Source organism: Mobula birostris, chromosome 7, assembly GCF_030028105.1.
Source record: "Mobula birostris isolate sMobBir1 chromosome 7, sMobBir1.hap1, whole genome shotgun sequence".
NCBI classification, from domain to species: Eukaryota; Metazoa; Chordata; class Chondrichthyes; order Myliobatiformes; family Myliobatidae; genus Mobula; species Mobula birostris.
The window spans coordinates 184,189,904-184,212,224 of NC_092376.1; the positions used below are offsets into that span (position 1 = coordinate 184,189,904).

At 42.6% G+C, this 22,321-nt stretch overlaps 1 protein-coding gene across 8 annotated transcripts in view; it reads right to left on the minus strand.

The window, feature by feature from the left end:
• Positions 1-22,321, minus strand: part of LOC140200617 (protocadherin-1-like) — a 514,369-nt gene that overhangs the window by 460,050 nt on the left and 31,998 nt on the right. Inside the window, exon 3 of one of the 8 annotated variants that reach the window (XM_072264183.1) lies at positions 2,771-2,980. The exons of the other annotated variants lie outside the window; for them this stretch is intronic. Within the exon in view, the coding sequence (XP_072120284.1) occupies positions 2,846-2,980 (135 nt within the window). The 3' untranslated portion in view covers positions 2,771-2,845. Of the gene's footprint in view, positions 1-2,770; positions 2,981-22,321 lie in introns of those variants that run through there. 8 annotated transcript variants of the gene reach the window in all.

Sequence of the window (22,321 nt, forward strand, 5' to 3'; positions counted from 1 at the left end):
CTGTGTATGTACTTTGATAGCAAATTTCCACTCAATGCTCCGCCCATCACAAAAAGCATCCTCCCCTCCATAGACCTTCACTTCCTGCTGCCTCGAGAAAGCAGCCAACATTTTCAAAACCCCCAGCCACCCTGGTTATCTTTCCTCTCTTTCCACCTTACCTCAGGCAAAAGATTAGAAAAAAACTTGTAATCACTTACCAGCAGGCTCAAGAACAGCTTCTATCCTGATGTTATAAGACTCTTGAACAGACATCTTGTGAACTTCTGATCTTGTTTTCTATTTTGTCGTGGCCCTTGCACCTTATTGTCCACCTGCACTGCATTTTCTCTGTAACTATAACACTACCTTCTGCACTCTTCTATTGCTTTCCCTTTACATTACCCCTTTGTACTTGATTTGAAATTATCTGTATACATGACTTGAAAAAACCAAGGCAATAACAAACCAATTAAGAAGTCTTTCAAATTGCCAACCCTAATTACTGCTTACATAACCCATTGCCAAAGTATGGATGACTTTGCAAGAACAGACTTCAGTGATCTTCAGTTATGTCAATAAGTGGACAGTTCACTTGAATACTTATTGGACAGGGTCAGTGATGACATCAAATTAAGCAGTGCAAATAGACCCACATTTATTCAAGTACAGTATCAAAAATTATTTCCTCTCCTTGGATAAAGAAGTCTCTGTGGTGACCAAACACGAGGAATTCTGCAGATGCTGGAAATTCAAGCAACACACATCAAAGTTGCTGGTGAACGCAGCAGGTCAGGCAGCATCTCTAGGAAGAGATACAGGACCAACAGGGATTGTACAAGAAAGCATTACCTGCCATGTATTACCTGACTGCCAGCAAGACTAAAAGTTCCTTCGGGAAAGGATGAGAAGAAATCTGCAATCTTCCTATGTGTTATGACTCAGCTCATCACAAGACATTGCTGCTGGATTATCTGGGGGGAGTGATGGGATCTGCACTATTCATTGTTGAGCAGACGGAACGGAGCGCAGGAAGGCTCTTTGAGACCGTGGAGCGCATTCTAACTGGCTACATCACCGTCTGGTATGGGAGGGGGGGGGCGGGGGAGGTGACCACGGCACAGGATCAAAATAAATATGCAGAAAAGTTGTGAACTCAGTCAGCTCAGTGGGCACTACCTCACTACGTTCCTTTTCCTCTTTTTACACTGTTTAATTTAACTCTGTTCAATGTCCATTCAGAAATCGGATGGCAGAGGGGAAGAAGCTGTTCCTGGATCATTGACTGTGTGACTTCACGCATCTGTACCTCCATTCAGATGGTAGCAATGAGAACAAGGCATGACCTGGGTGACGGACGCCGCCTTTCTGAGGCATTGCTCCTTGAAGGTGTCGTGGATACTACAGAGGCTAGGCCCCATGATGGAGCTGGCTAAGTTTACAACTCTCTGCAACTTATTTCGATCTTGTGCAGTAGCCCTGCCGCTCCATACCAGACGGTGATGCAGGCAGATAGAATGCTCTCCAAGGTACAAAATAAGTCTAATTAAATGTATGTGCAATAATTCCCATGGTGTCATCGTAATGAAATATAAACAGCACTATGTTAAACATAGAACACTACAGCATGGTATAACCCTTGGCCCACAATGTTGTGCCTATCTCTATAAACCTACTGCAGGAACATCTAACCATTCCTTCCAACACAGCCCATAACCTTCCATTTTCTTACATCCTTGTCCTTATAATATGAGTCCCTTAAAGATCCCTGATGTATTCTACTGCTTGATAATAGTGACATGTGATCTTGGGGATATGCAAGAACAGACTAACAAAAAAATACTTACTTCACGAATCTCAAAGCACTAGCGGTTCAGTCCCTGAGGACTACCATGACCAGAGTAGTGCATGTGGCATTTTGTCCAACCATGTGTTTCCTACACGCAAATCCATGAAGCGTTCCTTCCCTTTCGCTTGGGATGGCAGGGTAGCAGAGAGTTAACACAATCACTTTACAGCCATCAATAATCAGGATTCAATTTCCACCACGGCCTGTGAAGAGTTTGCTTGTTCTCCCTGTGACCACGTGTGTTTCCTCCGCACGCTCCGGTATTTTCCCACATTCCAAAGGCATACAGGTTAGGGTTAGAGGGCTGCGGGCATGCTATGTTAGCATAAGAAGTATTTGTGGGCTACACAGCACAACCCTTGCTGATTTGATATGATGCAAGTGACACATCTCCCTGTATATTTTGATATGCAGTACCGTGCAAAAGTCTTAGGCACCTCTGATTCTTTATATAGTTTCAGATGCTATGGCTTCCACAGCCCTGATCTCAACATCATCTAGACTATCTGGGATTATCTAGAAAGACAGAGACAGCCAAAGTCTGCAAAAAACTGTGGCAAATTCTCCAAGATGCTTGGAACAACCTACCAGCCGATTTTCCAATAAAACTGCACAACAGTGTACCTAAGAGAATTAATGGAGTTTTAGAGGCAAAGGCTGGTCACATCAAATATTGATTTGATTTACTGTTCTTTTTACTGTTTATTGCTCCTTCTAGTAATTTTTTTTGATATTTAGAAACTTTTCATTTCATTATTTTTGAAAGCGTTTTCACTTTACAGGGTTATGTATAGTACCGTACATGTGACAAAGAAAGCCAATCTTTCTTTTCCATATTTAGACCTCATCTTGAGATCAGCAATTTGTTTTATTCAATGTTAATTTGAACACCTGCCAGTTATTAATAATGATAATCAGTCACGCATGCTGAAGTTACTGAATAAATATTGAATTTTATTTGTTCAGATTATGGGGGATTCGGGCATCATTAACAAGGCCAGAGTTTATTGTCCATCCTTAACTGCCCCTGTGAAAGTGGTGAGGAGCCACCTTCTTGAACCACTGAAGTCCTTCTGGTGAAGGTATTCCCATGATGGTGGACTCTGGAGCAGCAAGCAATCTGCTGGAGGAACTCTGAGGGTTGAGCAGCATCTGCAAGGGGAAAGGAATTGTCAACATTTCAGGATGAAACCCTGCAACAGGACACAAATATTGCTCAACGTGCTGAATTTGTCCAACAGATTGCTTTGATTTAGAGATACAGGCCCAACGAGCCCACGTTACCCAATTACACCCATGTGACCAATTAACCTACCACCCCGCACGTGTTGGAATGTGTGAGGAAACCGGAGCACTTGGAAGAAACCCACGTGCTTACGGACTCCATCCAGACAAAGGCAAATTTGAACTCTGGTCACTGGTGCTGTAATAGCATTATGCTATCATTTATGCTTTTCTCAAAACTACAGTAAGTTAATAACATATTTCATTGCTTGTCCATTGCCAGGGTGAGATTTAAGTTCAAGGGCAGAAGTTATTAGGTACCGGATGCCAACCCAGTAACTTAACCAATGGATGACCAGAGACAAGGCGCTTCTGACAACTTATAAACCAATGGATGGATGCATGTCAACATGAGATACGTTGCTAATAGTTTCTGCATATGAACATATGAGATCTTGAGGTATCTTCATTGGGTGGATGAGGGAGGATGGTTTCTCTTGTGGAAATATCTCAAACTAGGAATCACTGTTAAAGAATAAACGATCAACTATTTAAGAAAGGTGAGGTAATTTTTTTTCGTCCAGATGGTCACAATTTTTTTTCTTTTTCTTATCCACCCTTGCACCTTTTGCCAGGAGTGTCCTCTGTTTACTAATCCTTTTGCCACTGCAACTATATTCTCTGCTAAGATGCTGAGTCGATTTGCGTATCGCTGATTGAATCTCCCTGCATCCTGAAGGAGGATGAAAATTTCTCTGATTTCACTATGGAATTCATGTCCAAACATTACAGAAATGGGTTTAATATCATTGGCATATGTCGTGAAATTTGTCGTTTTGCCATAGCAATAAAATCGCAATACATAATAATAAAACACATATAAATTACAATAAGGAATTTGTCTTAAAATAAATTAAATTAGCACAAAAAGAGCAAAAAAAAAGTGAGGTAGTGTACATGGGTTCATTGTCCCTTCAGAAAACTGACGGCAGAGGGAAGGAAGCGGTTCATAAGATGTTGAGTATCAAGCTCCTGTACCTCCTCCTTGTAGGTAAAAATGAGAAGAGGGCAATGTCCTGGATCAGTCTCTGTGCAAGTCAACCCTGAAAGTGTTGTGCCTAGGACCCAACATAATGCTCCAGCTGTGGTTGACTGATTGAGGTTTATTATATCTTCTCCACTGTTGGATTGGACTGTAAACTCAGTGGCCACTTTATTAGGTACACCTGTACCCCTGCACGTTCATGCAAATATCTAATCAGCCAATTGTGGCAGCAACGCAATGCATAAAAGCATGTAGGTTCAGCTGTTTTTCAGACCAAACATCAGGATGGGGAAATGTGATCTAGCTGACTTTGACCGTGGAATGATTGGGGTGGATTGAGCATTTGAGAAACTGCTGATCTCCTAGGATTTTCAGGCACAATAGTCGAGAGTTTACAAAGAATGGTGCAAAGCACAAAAAATCTTCCAATGAGTGGCAGTTCTGTGGACAAAAACTCCTCGTTAATGAGAGAGGTCAGAGGAGAATGGCCAGATTGGATTCAAGCTGACGAGAACATAGAACATACATTACATTACATTACATACGTACAGCACATTACAGGCCCTTCGGCCCACAATGTTGTGCTGACCCTCAGACCCTGCCTCCCATATAACCCCCCACCTTAAATTCCTCCATATACCTGTCTAGTAGTCTAGAGAAGGTGACAGTAACTCAAGTAATCACGTGTTACAACAGCGGTGTACAGAAGGGCAACACTGAATGCGCAGTCAGATGCCTCTTTATTTGAAACAGTATATTGGAAATCTAATAACATGGCCACTGAGTGTATAATTGTTATTTTCCATGGAGTTTAACTTTCTTAACTTGCTTGTTTGTACATTTATAATTGTCTATTTTCTGTGTTTTTAGTGGTTGCAGTCGCCTTTGAACCTTTCTAGAACATTCTTAGTTTTTAGAGGCGGGAATTGTGACTCCAAAACATTAAACTAATTTAAAGCAAAAAGACGGGAGCCTAGAAGAAGGGATCTTAGTTTGTTTTTTACTTTAGCAAGTCGTCACATATGATGCGGTAGCATCATGATGTACACAATTCACATAGTTTACATATTTACATAATTATTTATTTAAACAAACAAGAATGCTTAATCAAACAATATATTTACATTATCTGTAGGGTAATCTAACCTATCGCATAACAATCAAAATATTAATACACAACAGATATCACATTACTTGAATAGGGCTGTTTTATTGGTTAATTTAAGCACTGGAATTTGAATGGAATTTGCTGTTATCAGCAATCTGGTATAAGAGGACCAAATCGCATTGATGCCCTTTGTCTCTTTGCCCCTTTCTTCCCCTTGCCATTGGGCTCTGACTTTCCTATCTTCCTTTTTACCTCGATTCTTTGTTCTTGTCGTTAATAAAAATGGCGATAAGTAACAAGCTTTATGCCTCATTCTTGACAACTAAAGAACCTTGGATCAAAAACATCCTGACCCAACACTGCTTTAGGTTAAGAGCATCCCTCACTATCAAGGCAGATGTAATGTTCTGCTTTTTCATCTCTGACATCCCACCCTGCAAAAACTCATTTCAGGGAGGGAGCACCATCAATTTGCGGGAGACTCCCGGAACTTCCGGGAGAGGTGGGATGTCTGCAATAGAGTAGCTCCTTAGCAGTTAGCCAGCTAGTTTAAATAACGTTAGCTATGCTAATGAACGAATGACACCTGTTAAACTCACCTCAACATGTCTTTTACAGTCTTAACCCACCATGGGCAATAGAAAAGTCACTGTTGCAAACAGTGCAGTAAAGAACACTGTCATTATTTTTGACCCCTATTAGGCAGGGGTACACTTCAGTGTAGTCTGGGGTGACGTGTGTTTTATATATTTTTTTGGAACACTCTGCCATGGTGCTCTCTCGCTCTCTCTCTCTCTCTCTCTCGCGCGCACTCGCTCTCTCAAAAAAAATGATTTCCGGGACATTGTATATAATTTGCGGGCATCAGGGAGCCACTATTAATATGCGGGAGACTCCTGGAACTTCCGGGAGAGGTGGGATGTCTGCATACTGGTTCAAAGACAAGGCAAGCTCTCTCACACACTCCACCAGAGTAAATACTGTCTCAATTGCTCATACAGTCTTAGGCACAAACAGAATACATAGCTAGGGTAACACACATCAAAGTTGTTGGTGAACGCAGCAGGCCAGGCAGCATCTCTAGGAAGAGGTACAGTCGACGTTTCAGGCCGAGACCCTCCGTCAGGACTAACTGAAGGAAGAGTGAGTAAGGGATTTGGAAGTTGGAGGGGGAGGGGGAGATCCAAAATGATAGAAGAAGACAGGAGGGGGAAGGATGGAGCCAAGAGCTGGACAGGTGATAGGCAAAAGGGGATACGAGAGGATCATGGGACGGGAGGTCCGGGAAGAAAGACAAGGGGGGGGGGACCCAGAGGATGGGCAAGAGGTATATTCAGAGGGACAGAGGGAGAAAAAGGAGAGTGAGAGAAAGAATGTGTGCATAAAAATGAGTAGCAGATGGGGTACGAGGGGGAGGTGGGGCCTTAGCGGAAGTTAGAGAAGTCGATGTTCATGCCATCAGGTTGGAGGCTACCCAGACGGAATATAAGGTGTTGTTCCTCCAACCTGAGTGTGGCTTCAAGATGAGGGGCCAGCAACTTTGATGTGTGTTGCTTGAATTTCCAGCATCTGCAGAATTCCTGTTGTTTACATAGCTAGGGTGCCTAAGGCTTTTGCACATTACTGTACTTATCAATGTGGATCGGTGAGAGAGCATGTAAACCAGGTGGGTGTTGGGAATGGCGAGGGTGGAGCACCACAGGAGGGGCGCGGGACAAGTGGCTGAGAAGGAGTGTCAGGACAGAAGGTGCCGCGGGTGCAGATACACCCTGTCCAGGCAAGGTCAAGGTCATTTGATTCCAATCAACTGGTTTACTGATCATTACGGAGTTCTCCCTGGTGCTTCCCGCTCCCTCCCCTCTCTCTTCCCCTTTCCCCACCCCTCTCCCTTCCCCCTTCCCCAACCACGATTCCCCTCTCCCTGCCCCCTTCCCACTCTCAGTCCACAACAGAGACCCATATCAGAATCAGGTTTATCATCACGCACATACATCATGAAATATGTTTTTTTTGTGGTAGCAGTACAGTTCCATACATAAAATTATTACAGTCTGTGCAAAAGTCTTAGGCACCCTAGCTATATATATATATGCCCAAGACTTTTGCACAGTACTGTATGCTTAATTTAATTGCTAAATTCACAAAAACAGATTGATTAATGTTGAAATCCAGAGACTAGAATGACTTCTTAAATTCAGAGTATAAAACTGAATGTGGAGTTAGAATTATAAGGACATTATTAGTGACAGTGGGATTACATAACTAAAAATTTTCAAATTTTAAGCGAGGTGCTTTGTAAGATGGCTGAAAACAATTGGTTCCATTTACTTGGTGCAGTTCAAGGAACAGAATAAAATGTGTCACCTCTCAATCTTTTTTATTTTAAAAACAAAGAATACAGTCATTATCCATTGCTGTGTGTCAGCTTGAAATACCGAGATCTGTTCTGACACCAGGGTTCTTACGTAAGAGTCATTTATCAAATGACTTGAAAACTACAGACGAGGCATTCGTTGCTGGATTCTCACAAGATACTTTGTCCAGGGTTGCCCTGCAATTTTTGGATGAATGCCTGAGATGTCACCTGTGGTCCCTTTGCCCACAAGCTACCCAATGGTCACCTATCATCCTGTCCAGGCCAGTCAGGAAACAGATCAGTTATACAATTGGATTATTTTATTTTTATATATGTTTATTTAGAGACTCTATATATATTATGATTATCTTGTAAGTGTTAGGTATTTTTATATTTTATTTGGAACAGGTCTTTCTGGCCCAATCAGCTGCACTGCCTAGCAAACTACCAATTTAACCCAAGCCTAAGCATGGGGCAATTTACAAGAAACAATTAAGCTACTAACTCGTACATCTTAGGACTGTGAGAGGAAACTGGAGTACGTAGAAAAGCTATGCAGTTCACTGCGAGAAAGTGCAAACTCCTTACAGACGGTGCCGGAATTGAACCCTGAACCTCAGAAATCCCCGAACTATAACAGAACCACACTAATCACAACACAACCGTGGCACAACTTTTTACTTCCCTGTCTCCAGTATTTTTAGAACAGCATAAAACTTTCAAAGGTATCTGTGAATCCCTTTGGTCTTAACCTCCATTTATCATCAGAAGTAACCCAAGACATGAGTCTTCTCTAGAAGTCTCCCAGGAGGGTTGACAAAGGAACTCTCAGGAACCAGATTAGGTATTACAATACTTCAATTCACTGTCTCTCCCCGCTAACCAAGACATATTCTCTTCTTGCTGCTGCCTCAGGACTCACACCTCAAGGTTCAGGAACAGTTACTACATCTCAACCACCTGGCTTTTAAGCCAAAGGGGCTAACTTCACTCACTCCATCACTGAACTGCTCCCACAACCTATGGACTCGCTTTCAAGGACCCTTCATCTCAGGTTCTGGACATTTATTGCGTATTTTGTTATTATTAATCTTTCTTCTCCTTTTGTATTTGCTCAGTTTATTGTCTTTTGCACATTCGTTGTTTGTCTATTATGCTTCTTTGTACTTACTGTGAACGTCCGCAAGAAAACAAATCTCTGGGTTGTATATAGTGACATGTATGTATGTACTTTGATAATAAGGTTACATTGAAGTTTAACTACAGTTTCAGCTGCACAACTAATACAGGTATTCTTATCCTTTAGATTTTTCTCTTCAGCAAACTTACTTCAGAAGCACGAAAGAAGAAAAGGATCTTTACACAAAGCACTGGAGGAACTCAGCAGGTCAGGCAGCATCTATGGAGCTAAATGGACAGCCAGCATTTTGAAGGTTCTCGACCCAAAATATTGACTGTCCGTTTCTCACCACAGATGCTGAACTGTTGGGTTCCTTCAGTGCATTGTGTGTTGCTTTGGATTCCAACATCTGCAGTTTCTTGTATCTCTACAATTGAAAGGATGACTGGGCCACTTGGCCCCTCAAGCCTGCATCAAGACTATAAGGCATAGGGCAGAATTAGGCCACTTGGTCCATTGAGCCTGCTCCACCATTCTATCAGGGCTGATTTATACATACACTGGCTGAAACGCCTGTGTCTCCTCTCTTCTCCTGTCCATGGTAACAGTTAAACTGCCATCTCCCTTCCACATCTTTATTCTCACCTCTACTATTTTTTCAACCCACATTGATCCTCTGGTCTTTTGTTGTCAAAGTACAGATTCTCACAAATACAAGAATCCATTCATCACAAAGCCCACACCCCCGTTCCCCCCGCTCTTTCTTTGTTATACTTTTATATAACTTTAAAAATTTGATTTTAAAGATATCTAATCTTCAAAATTTGCTGTTTGACAGCTCTCAAGGTTACAGGGCAGTGTGTTTAAAATGATTCATAATATACAGTTCTGATTAAATAAATGTCCGCTAATCCTCCCTCAGCCTTGGTTAGGTACGTTGCGCTCTGGTCTGGCGTCGTGGGTTCAGATTTCTCCGAACAGATGTAATTCAGGTGAAGGATTCTCGTGAGGTATTGAGAGAGTACTGTCGCCAATAAGGTGGTAGTGAACCGCGATTTGTTATTGAATGACAGTTAAGACCCAGGCACGTCACTGTGGTTCTGGAGTCACATATTGAGCAGACTAGATATTTTAAAGGAATCTGTTATTAATTTTCTGCTTATCATTACAGTCTTCAGCAATACAAAAAAGAAAAAGAATTAATTAGCTGAATTTAAAAACCTCAGTGGGATTTGAACTCATGGTGCTTGTTAAAAAGCCCAAGTTGATGGATTATCAGCTTAATAACATAACCACTAGCCTATTGTTATTATAAAATTAACCTTGTTAAGGCAAGGTATTAAACCTGGGCTCTATCTTTTGTTGGCATTAATGTTAGCATTCCAAAAATAAAGATTAACTTTATTTATCACATGTACATCGAAAAATACAGTGAATTATGTCATTTTACGTCAAATCAAATCAGCAAGGATTTTGCAGGGCCGCCTATAAGTGTCAGCATGCTTTCAGTTCCAACATAGCATATCCATAACTCAAAAACTCCAACATGTAAGACATCGGAATGCATGAGGAAACCAGAGCACCTAGAGGAAACCAATGTGGTCAAAGGGAGAATGTACAAACTCCTTACAGGCATATAACAAAGCAAAAATTAACAGGAAAATAAAGGATTAGGAAGATTTTAAAAACCTGGACGCCATAAGATTTAGGAGCAGAAGTAGGCCATTCGGCCCATCGAGTCTGCTCCGCCATTCAATCATGGGCTGATCCACTTCATCCAGTCATCCCACTACCCTGCTTTCACCCCATACCCTTTGATGCCCTGGCTAATCAAGAACCTATGTATCTCTGCCTTAAATATACCCAACGACTTGGGCTCTACAGCCGCTTGTGGCCACAAATTCCACAGATTTACCACCCTCTGACTAAAGTAATTTCTCTGCATCTCAGTTCTAAGAGAAAGCATCTAGAAGAATCATTAGCAGGGAAAAGATGAAATATGAAAGCAAGCTAGCAAACAATATCATAGTGGATAGTAAAAGCTTTTTTAAATATGTAAAAAATAAAACAGAGATGAGAGTGGATATAGGGCCACTAGAAAATGAGACCGGGGAAATAATAATGGGGGAAAAGGAGATGGCAGACAAATTAAATGAGTATTTTTTTATCAGTCTTCACTGTGAAAGACACTGGCAGTGTGCTAGATGTTGAAAGGTGTGAGGGAAGAGAAGTGAGTGCAGTTACTACTACAAGGGAGGAAGGTGCTCAAAAAGCCGAAAGACCTAAAGGTACATTAGTCACCCCGAACCAGATGAGCTACACCCTAGGGTTCTGAAAGAGGTCATGGTAGAGATTGTGGAGGCATTAGTAATGATCTTTCAAAAATCATTAGACTCTGGCATGGTGCCAGAAGACCAGAAAATTGCAAATGTCACTCCACTATCAAAGAAAGGAGGAACGCAGCAGAAAGGAAATTATAGACCAATTAGTCTGATCTCAGTGGTTGGGAAGATGTTGAGTCAATTGTTAAGGACGAGGTGATGGAGTACTTGGTGACATAGGACAAGATACGACAAAGTCAGCATGGTTTCCTTCAGGGAAAATCTTGCCTGATGATCCTGTTGGAATTCTTTGAGGAGATTACAAGTAGAATAGATAAAGGGGATGCAGTGGATGTTGTATATTTGGACTTTCAGAAGGCCTTTGACAAGGTGCCACACAAAGCTGCTTACCAAATTAAGAAGAGCCCATGGTATTGCAGGAAAGACCTCACCTTGAGTACTGAGAACAGCTTTGGGTTCCTCATCTGAGAAAAGATGTGCTGGCATTGGAGAGGGTTCAGAGAAAGTTCACAAGCTGGGAATGAAAGGGTTATCATATGAGGAACGTTTGATGGCTCTGGGTCTGTACTCGCTGGAACTTAAAAGGATGAGGGGGGATCTCACTGAAACCTTTCAAATGTTGAAAGGCCTAGACAGAATAGATGTGGAAAAGATGTTTTCCATGCTAGGGTTTTCTAGGACAAGGGGCTACAGCCTCAGGATAGAGGGGCTTCCATTTAAATTAGATGTGCGGAGAAATTTCTTGAGCTTGATGGTGGTGAATTTGTGGAATTTGTTACCACTGGCAGCTGTGGACGCCGGGTCGTTGGGTGTATTTAAGGTAGAGCTTGACAGATTCTTGATTGGATATGGCATCAAAGGTTACGGGGAGCAGGCCAGGGAGTGGGGCTGAGGAGGGGGACAAAAGGATCAACCATGATTGCATGGTGATGCAGACTCGATGGGCCAAATGGACTAATTCTACTCCTATGTCTTATGGTTGCACAATTACCCCCATGTGACCAATTAAGCTGCTAACCTGCACGTCTTTGGAATGTGGGAGGAAACCAGAACACCGAAAGGAAACTCTGTGGACAACTGATAGCGAGTGGAGTTTATCCTGGTTTACTGGTGCTGTAATAGTGTTGCACTACCATGGCATCCCTGATTTAGTTGAAGTTTTGTCCGTGAGTTTGACATGCGCCCACATATCTCAGCTTGTCCCCCTTTCGTCTCCCTCAGAACCTCAGGCACTCCAATAACATCATCCAACATTCTTCTGCCAATGGGAATACAACAACCTGCTCAGCCTTTTTCATACACTTTATGGCCATATTCATGGTCTTCTGCTGCTTAAAGTTTTGGCAGGTTGTGCATTCAGAGATGCTCTTCTGCACACCACTGTTGTAACGTGTGGTTATCTGAGTTAGTGTCGCCTTCCTGTCAGCTTGGACCCGTGTGAGTATTCTCCTCTGACCTCCCTCAATAACAAGCTGTTTCCACCAACAGAACTGCCACTCACTGCATGCGGTTTATTTCTTGCACCATTCACTAGAGCAGGGGTTCCCAGCCATTTTTTATGGCATGGACCAACACCATTTAGCAAGGGGATCTGTAAACCCCAGGTTGGAAACCCCCACTCTACAGAATGGTGTGGATGGAAATTGCAGGAGATCAGCAGTTTCTGAGATACACAAACCACCCCATCTGGCACCAACAGTCATTACACAGTCATGTCACCTTGATCACATTTCTTCCCAAGTCTGAAGTTTGGTCTGAACAGCTGAACCTTTTGACTATTTCTGCATGTTTTTTTGCGCAGATATTTGCACACAGGTGTGCAGGTGTACCTAAAACGTGGCCACTGAGCGTATTTCAATATGGGGCGCCACTGCAATGGGACGGTTAGTGCAACACTGTTACAGCTTTGGCGTCGGAGTTTGCATTTCATTTCCGGTGTTATGTGTAAGGAGTTTGTACTTTCTCCCCGTGATCTCATGGGTTTCCTCCGGTTTCCTCCCATAGACCAAACACATATCCGTAGGTAGGTAAATTGGTCAATGTAAATTGACCTGTGATTAGGCTAGGATTAGCAAGGTTACTGGGCAGTATGGCTCATTTGGTCAGAGGCCTGTTCTACATTGTATTTCTAAATAAATTAATTGATTAACATTTTGTCCTAAGTAAAAAGCTAATGAACCTTCTCTGCACAGTCTATTATTCGAACAACTGTTCTCAGTGGAGGCCAAAATTGTATGCTGTAATCTAGGGTCTTGCCAGGCCTTGTTATAATGCATGAGATTTTCCCTGCTGTTTTTCCTCATACTCCTTACAACAAAGGCCATCATGTCTTTAGCCTTCCTGATGACGTGCTCTGTGTTCCAACAAATGTACTGAAGGCCACAGCATCAGGCATGGCAGCTACAGATCAAGCTCTGGTGAATGGAATTAGATGAACCTGGTTGCCTGTACAAACCTTCGTGCCTGTGATGATGTTGGTTTTCATTCTACTTGCACTCACTGATAAGAAGAAGAGGAAGGGCGGAGGGGTCTGTTTCAGTCATGGTCTTGGAACACTACAGCTCTGAGACAGGCCCTTCAGCCCATTTAGTCCACACCGAACTGCCTTATTTTATTTTATTGAGATAAAGCGCAGAATAGGCCCTCCCAGCCCTTTGAGCCACGCACCCAGCAACCCCTGACTTAACCCTAGCCTAATCACAGTACAGTTCACAATAACTAATTAACCCACTAACCAGAAGAAACCGGAGCACATGGAGAAAACCTACGCTTTCCACAGGGTACTGTATGGACTCCTTACAGATGACATCAGAATTAAACTTGGAACTGCAATGCCCCAAGCTGTAATAGCGTCATGCTAACTGCAATGCATCCGTGGTGCCTCATTAATCTGCCTCGTCCCATCAACCAGCTCCTGGATCATAGCCCTCGAAACCCCTCCCAGCCAAATATCTCTTCAATGTTAAAATCAAAATTTAGTGAATTGGGTGCTGTACTAACGGCTAGACTTCAGAAATGGTTTGTCATATGAACATCGAGTTCATTAAAGGTTCCTTTTAATAGATCTCTCAATCTGAGACTTATTCATTGAAATGCAAGTGACCAAAATGTTCACTCCTTTCTAAAGATTGTACAATAATAGGCAGTAACCAATTAGAACGAGATTCCATGTTCTGATCATTTATACTTCAAAAGATTTTATGCATCTCTGCCCAATTCATTTTTTTCTTCTCTCTCATGTATGTAGATTCTTCAGCATTGAAAGCCAAATGTGGTCCTGTTAACCATTTCACCGCCACCTACCCTACTTTATGCTTCTCTGCTTGACTTAACCTGCTTTCCAAGTCCCGTAAGGATAATCAAAGTGCTGTATCACCAGGCTTTTATAGAGCTGTTCTTGAACTCATACCCTTGAATAACGAAGTCCAACACCCTTGACTGTTCCCACCCATCAGGCTTCACCGATCACCTTCCTGCTAGCCTAATCCCCCTCCTCCCACCTTATTATTCTGACATCTTCCCACTTCCTTCTCAGTCCTGAAGAAGAGTCTCAGCCTAAAACATCGACTGTTTATTCATTTCCATACATGCTGCCTGATCTGCTGTGCTCCTCCAGCATTTTGTGCATGTTGCAACACACCACATGCCTTCTTAACAACAACATCAACTTAAAACAGCAACTTTGTGGGATCTATAGATGTGGACATGTGCTAGGGGTGGTGGTACTGGCAGATACATTAAGGACATTTATAAAACATACATGGGCGATAGAAAGTGAAGCGTTAGGATATAAAGATGTAGGAGCAAAGGGTTAGATTGATCTTGGAGTAGGTTAAAGATCAACACAACATCGTGAGCAGAAGGGACTGTACTATACTCAAATGTTCTATGTTCTATGATAGAGGAGCTCCAATTGCAAGCTGCAAATTGTTAGATCTACATTTATTGACACAAGGTTTTTCAGAAGTCAACAATGAAGCATAGAAATCGTGATTACCAACATCTAATTAAATGTTACAAGAATGAAGAACAAATAAAGATGAGACAAAGGAAAAAGGGTCAGGGTCATCTCATACTCAGGCTAGAGATAATCAAAACTAGTGATAACAATTAACCTATAAAACAGGCAGATTCAGTGCTCAAAGTTTAAAATTCAAAGTTCAAAGTATTTTTTTCTAATTAAAGCAATATATGTCACCAAATACAACCCTGAGATTCATTTTCCTGAAGGAATACTCTGCAAATCTATAGAATAGTAACTATAACAAGATTACTGAAAGGTCAAGTGACGTGCAGAAGACAAAAAGCTGTGCAAACACAAGCATAAATAGATAGCAATAAATAACAAGAATGTGAGAAAAAAGTCCTTAAAGTGAGATCGTTGGTTGTGGGAATATTTTAATGATGGGGAAAGTGAGTGTACTTATCCCCTTTTATTCAAGAGCCTGATGGCTGAGGGGTAGTAACTGCTCTTGAACCCAGTGGTGTAACCCCTGAGACTCCTTTTGTTTTATTTATTTAGATACAGCACAGAATAGGCTCTTCCACTCCTTTGAGCCATGGTGCCCAGCAAACCCCCAGTCGAACCCTAGCCTAATAACGGGACAATTTACAATGACCAATCAACCTACCATCCAGTACACCTTTGGACTGTGGGAGGAAACTGGAGCACCCGGAGGAAACCCACGTGGTCACAGTGAGAACATCCAAGCTCCTTACAGGCAATGGCAGGAACTGAACCCAGCTCGCTGGTACTGCAAAGTGTTGTTCTAACCATTACACTACTGTGCTGCCCTTGTACCTGCAGAAGCTTCCAGAAAAATACAGAATCAGCTATATTATAACAACGGGAAAATGTACTGAATGACTATATGAATGTAGGTGACTGTATGAATATACTAGCAAGCATGGCAGAAGATAAACTATAAGGACCGACAAATCTCAGGGTTGTATACCACATACATACTTTGAAATTAAATGTACTTTGAATCTTTGAAATATTAGAAAAATAGAAATTCTACTCCCTAACCCAACAATATGATGGGGACTTCCCCACATAATTATGAGAGGCAGCCATTTCGGACATCGCAAGCACACACTCGACATACAGGACTGCTTTAGTATTAAAATTAGACAAGCAATGCTTTGTTAAAGGGGCAGAGCTGAAACCTTTAAAACCTCACGTGATCTTTATTTCACAGAGGCTGCTGTGAACTACAACACTGAGAAAACGGGGAGTACAGATCTGAGATTATTTCTCTGTTGGCACGCACCACACCAAGAGCAGGTCAGCACAAAGAAAGCGTACAAGGCCCTTTGCCATTCAGGGCTGATCAGCTACGACAGCATCTCATGTACCAGAAGAGGCACTGGTTTAAAAATGAGTTTTTAAAGTAGGAAGGATAGCTTTCCAATGAACATGATTACAGTAAAAATAATCTATATTTAGAACTATAATATCCAATTACACTTACATTTCGGTTTTCATTACATAATACCGTTGTACGGTAGCGGGGTGGAAATACGTCTCTTCCATGTAAGATGTTAGACACTGCTTTCCTCCGCTAACCTGCAGGTCACCCTTGGGCAAGGTGCAGCCCCTGCTTAGACTCCAGATCAGGGTCACACGAGGCCATGGAATCAGGTGGTAGATGGTCATATGAGCAGTTGGTGCATACTGCTAGTCCTGGTTAGGCCACTGACACCAGACACACAACCTCTGAGGTGTATTGATAATGGCTGGGGTCCACCGTCTTGTAAAGACACAGCCAAGGAGATGACAACGGCAAACCACTTCCGTAGAAAAATTTGCCAAGAACAATCATGGTCACATCATATGATACGGCACATAACGAATGAATATAGCTGTAATACTCAATACAATAAGCAGAAAACATTAATCAGAGTGAACTTGGTGTAACGAATGCAGTTCTATTTGACCTGTTATAGGGAGGATGCAGACACTGTGCAGATAGTTCAGGAGAGGTTTACAAGTATACTGCCTGGATTAGAGGGTATGAGCTGAGAGGAAAGGTTGAACAAACTTGGCTTGTTCTCCCAAACTTGGGGTTGATGAATCTCAAGGTTGTAATGGTATAGGTGCTTTGATACTTTGAATTAAAGCTTCGGAGGCTGGGGACCAACCTAACAGTTTTTTTTCGCAAACACGAGGAAATTTGCAGATGCTGGAAATTCAAGCAACACACACAAAATGCCAATGGAATGCAGCAGGTCAAGAAGCATCCATAGTTCTGACAAAGGGTCTCAGCCCGAAGCGTTGACTGTACCTTTTCCTATAGATGCTGCCTGGCCTGCTGCGTTCACCAGCAACTTTGATGTGTTTTGCTTGAATTTCCAGCATCTGCAGAATTCCTGTTATATACCAGAGGACATGCTTTTAAGGTTATGGGTGGGGTGAAATGATTAAAGGTGACATATAAGTGTTTTTTTTATGCAGATAGAATGGTGGGTGCCTGGAAGGTATGAGCAGGGGCTGAAGTGAAAGGAGACAGTTCGATGGAGCTTAAAAGGTTTTTAGATAAACCCGTGAATATGAAGGCAATGGAGAGATATGAATGATACAAAGGAAGAAGATATTTAGTATAAATTGAAATCAAGAGCGACAAAATATTATTTAATCATGGGCATCACTGGCAACCATTTATTCTCAAGAAGTTGGTAGTGTATTGTTTTCTTATATCATAATGGTCCTTCTAAAAGAGCACTTCTATGGAGAAGAGAAGACAAGAATTTGGGCTCAGTAATGTCAACAAACTTCGTCACAAGGATAATCTATAACACTTTGATTATTTACTTCTGGTAATCAATTACCAATGTTTGATAATGTATTAAATTATTTATTTAATTCTGGTGGCCCCTAATGCAAACCATTCATCAACTAGGAGGCGATAATTTTTGGAAATAGCCAACACAATAATCTCGACTTGAACCTAGATCTTGGTTTGCAGAATGCAATTATGGTTTTTATTTCAACTATATTCTGTTTTTGCTTAGGGTTACAATAAAAGCAAATGCAAACAAGCGTGCCAATGATTCTCAGTACTATCACCTTCAGTGGTGGACCAGAACCGAAAGCGAGATGAACAGTTTTTTTTCTCAAATATGTAGCAATAAAAGTAGCTAATCACAGATACGAGCAACAAACAATGCACTGGACCAAACAGGAGCCTGAGTTTGTGAATCTTTGTAAGTCTGCTAGGGAAGTCACAGCCTGGTGTCCGTGTGGAGGCTGAGGCTGAAGTAATTGACCTGTCCAGGAGTTAAAGGACGGTGTATATCGGCTGGGAGAGAGAGAGGGAGGGAGAAATGGGGCTTGTTTTGCTGTTGTTTTGTCGGTTGTTGTGTTTGGTGTTGTTCGGCTAAGCATAGTGGGCGTGCTATGTTGACGTTGGAATGTGAGGTGAAACTTGCGGGTGCCCTCACCACATCTCGGAGTGTGTTTATTGTTCCGGTTTGAGATGGCGCTGGTGAAGCACAGCGACGACTTGCTGGCAGAAAACACAACTATTAACTACTTCATTTGTCACACATTGCCTCAGAAATGATCACTGCGATCAATAGCCTGTAACTTCCTTCCCGGAGTTCATCTTTTGAACTGGTTGTACGACCTGGTATTCTAGCGGTGTGAACTGAAGTCTCGAGGTACGGATGGTTGTTGTGTGGCGGATGTGGGCCGAGTGGAGGCAGTGGGCCCAGGCTTGAGAGTAGGAAGAGAGCCAATGTTTGCCCATTGCCAGAGCAGACTTGGGGGAGATTCGAACTGGCAGAACCAAGGCAAGGCAGAGTTGAGACAACAGAGTTCGGGCCGGAGAGTGTACCGAAGCAATAGCGCCAGGTCCAAGACAGGTGAAGAACCTGGGGCTTGGTCTATTTAAGTACCAGGCCAGAGTGAAAAGGTTAGGGTACTGGGGCCAGAGGAAAGGGGTGGGCCAGTGTTCAGCCCGCTGCCCCACGAATTTTACTCGTCTCTGCGCTGAACTGAGGCTGTGGCCTGCAACAGCCCCCTGGACCAGCTGCAGATGACTGGCTTCGAAGCTGTGGACTCATTATCATGAACTTCAGTTCTGAATGTTCTGAGATGCTGCCTGGCCTGCTGCGTTCACCAGCGACTTTGATGTGTGTTGTCTGAATGTTATTTGTCTACTTTTATTGTTCACATGATCTGTTTTTTTCCCGTACATTGGGTGTTAGACGGTCTTTTTTTTTAATAGGTTCTATTGGGGTTCTTTGTTTTGTGGCTGCCTGTAAGGAGACAAAGCTCAAAGTTGTATATAGTATACATGCTTTGATAATAAGTGCACTTTGAACCTTGTTAACGCAAATGACACATCACTATATGTTGCGATATACATGTGATAAAAACTCCAAAGTAGAATTTTCTCCATTGTGTGGAGGAAAGGAATTGCCGACGTTTGGGGTCAAAAACTGCATTAGGATGTCGACAGTTCCTTTTCCCCAACAGGCACTGATCAATGACTTGAGTTCCTCCAGGATATTGGCTGTTGTTCCAGATTCCAGCATCCGCAGTCTCTTGTGTCTCCATGACAAATTGGCATGGTAGCGTAACGGTTAGCACAACACTATGCAGTACTGGCGACCCAGTTTCAAATCCCACTGCAGCCTGTAAGGAATCTGTGTGTACTCTCTGTGACTGTGCGGGCTTTCTCCAAGTGCTTCACTTTCCTCCCACAGTCCAAAGATGTATCGTATCGGCTGGTAGGTTAATTGGTCATTGTAAATTGTCCCATGATTAGGCTAGGGTTAAATCAGGGGATTGCTGGGTGGTGTGGCTTGAAGGGCCAGAAGGGCCTATTTCACGCTATACCTCAATAAATAAATTAATTAAATAACCCATGCCTCATCTCACTGATTCAGTCCACGAAAATTGAGCCAAATTAGATCTCACCAGCTCCTTTGTCTGATCTTGAGGCATGACAACAGCCCTCAGCTCACCAGTCCTCCAAGATCACTTAGGAGTCATTAATCTCCAGGATTTAAATTTAAACAATGTAGAATTTATTTTGTTTGACCTGTTTTGATAATTAACAAATAATAATATCTGCCAGAGTGAAAATGTAAGACTGCTTGGCGGACTCTCACAGGGTGTTGATGGGACTATGAGAAAATACAACACGGAAGTTACAATTATCTTTTGATCTTTGCATGACAAGTTTTTCCACTCTACCTCAGTACATGTGACAGTAATAAACCAATTTAGCTATTAGTCATAAAGCTTAGGCCTTTACTAAACCTGTACCTTTCCTGTTGAAGATTGTGCTGCTGCTCCTATTTCTCAGAATGAGATTTTCTGAGAGACATTCAGCCAGTCCAGAAATGAGCAGCGTCAGGAAGTAGTTGGCACAATGCCATAATCACCTGCCGCTTGTTGTTTCCTGGCTGCAGCACAGTGGGCAAAGTGCATCACAAAGCAACTCTTCCATGGTGCCATTAAATTTGAATTGTTTTATGTATTTATTGAGATACAGCGTTGAATCAACCCTTCCAGCCCTTTGAGCCGCACCACCTGTGAACCCTCAGGTTAACCCTAACCTAATCACCGGACAATTTACAAAGACTAAATAACCTACCAACCAGTACGTCGTTGGATGGTCGGGAGGAGACTGAAGCACCCAGAGGAAACTCACATGGTCATTGGGAGATCGTGAAATGGCAGGATTTCATAGGTGGAGGAAATCTGCCTCCTTTAATATGTCTGGGCTCTTGCACATAACTTGCCTCTCAAACCGGGATCAGGTGTCAGGCTCCCTCTAACATGACCCAGTTGTTAGTAGCAAAATGCATAAAACATACTGTCTGAGCAACCAAGGAAAGACGAGACATCCTGGCCTTATGAGCACTGACAATCTTGTAGGAATAATTGTGCTACAAAGGCCAAGAAGTAGGCCAGAGGTTCATTCTCAAAGCTGTCCCCAAGGCAGCCGGTTCTCTTATGATACATTTTCCTTCCTTCAGACCAAGCTCAGACTGTCTGTTCTGGCTGTTGTTCAGTTATCCCTACTCATGAACCATCTTCTTTGCTCTCAGCTGTACCAGCAGTTGAATGCTACTGCTGATATTGTTCATTTTTCTCTCATTGTACAGACAGAGTTAATCGACAGTGCTGTAAGAGGAAGGGAGGTGGCCTTGCTGTGCTTATGAACAACAGATGGTGCAATCTTGGTCACATTTCTGTGAAAGAACAAATCTGCAGTCCGGACATCAATCTGCTTGCTGAGAGTCTGTATCTGTTTTATCTACCGCACAAGGTCAACCACGCTAAATTACTCGTTGTCTACATTCTGCCTTCCTGACGCAGTCCCGATGCTGCGTGTGACATCATACACGCTACTATCGCAAGACTCCAGATTCAACACTCCAATATGCTCATTGCAGTACTGGGAGACTTCAATCACATTTCTCTCTTGACAACCCTACCCACCTTCCATCAGTTTGTCAAGTGTCATACAAGAGAAAACAAAACACTGGATCTCTTGTGTGCAGATGTTAAAGATGCATACAGCTCCACAACTCTTCCCCCAACTTGGAAGATCAGATCACAACCTGGTTCACCTCATGCCCTTGTATAAGTACAGCAACAGCTAGCTTTCACCAAAATAGTAAAGAAATGGTCTCCAAAGGCCATCAAAGCCTTGAAGGGCTGCTTTGAGTTTACTGACTGGAATGTGCTTGTGAACCATATGGAGAGGACATTAATGGACTCACTGATTGCATCATTGGCTACTTCACCTTCTGTGTGGACACTGTAATTTCATCAAGGACTGTTTGTGGCTTCCCTAACAACAAACCATGGGTCACCAGTGCTCTAAATGCTCTTCTCAACCACAAAAAGAGAGCCTTTAGATTAAAATAGAGGGAGGAACTGAAACATGTGCTAAAGGAGAAGATCAAGGTGGGTAAAGAGTAATACAGGACAGAGTTGGGGAACAAGCTTGGGCAGAGTAGCACATGGAAGGTGTGGAGAGACATGAAGAATATCACTGGCTTCAATCAGCCTAGCTGTAGAGCCTCGGAATGCAGCTGTGAATGGGCTAATGAGTTAAACCAATTCTTCAATTGCCCTCCTCTTCACAACCCCTTCAGCACACCTGTCCAGGTGCCGAGGCACCCAATGCCTCCTCAGCACCAATGCCTCTTCTCCTTCTTCCTCCCCATCCAGTTCAACACATGGATGAACAACACAGGCTACATCTACATCCCCTCCTTGCCCTGCACCGACCATCCACACCTCCATATACCAACTGCTAAAGTCCCAATATT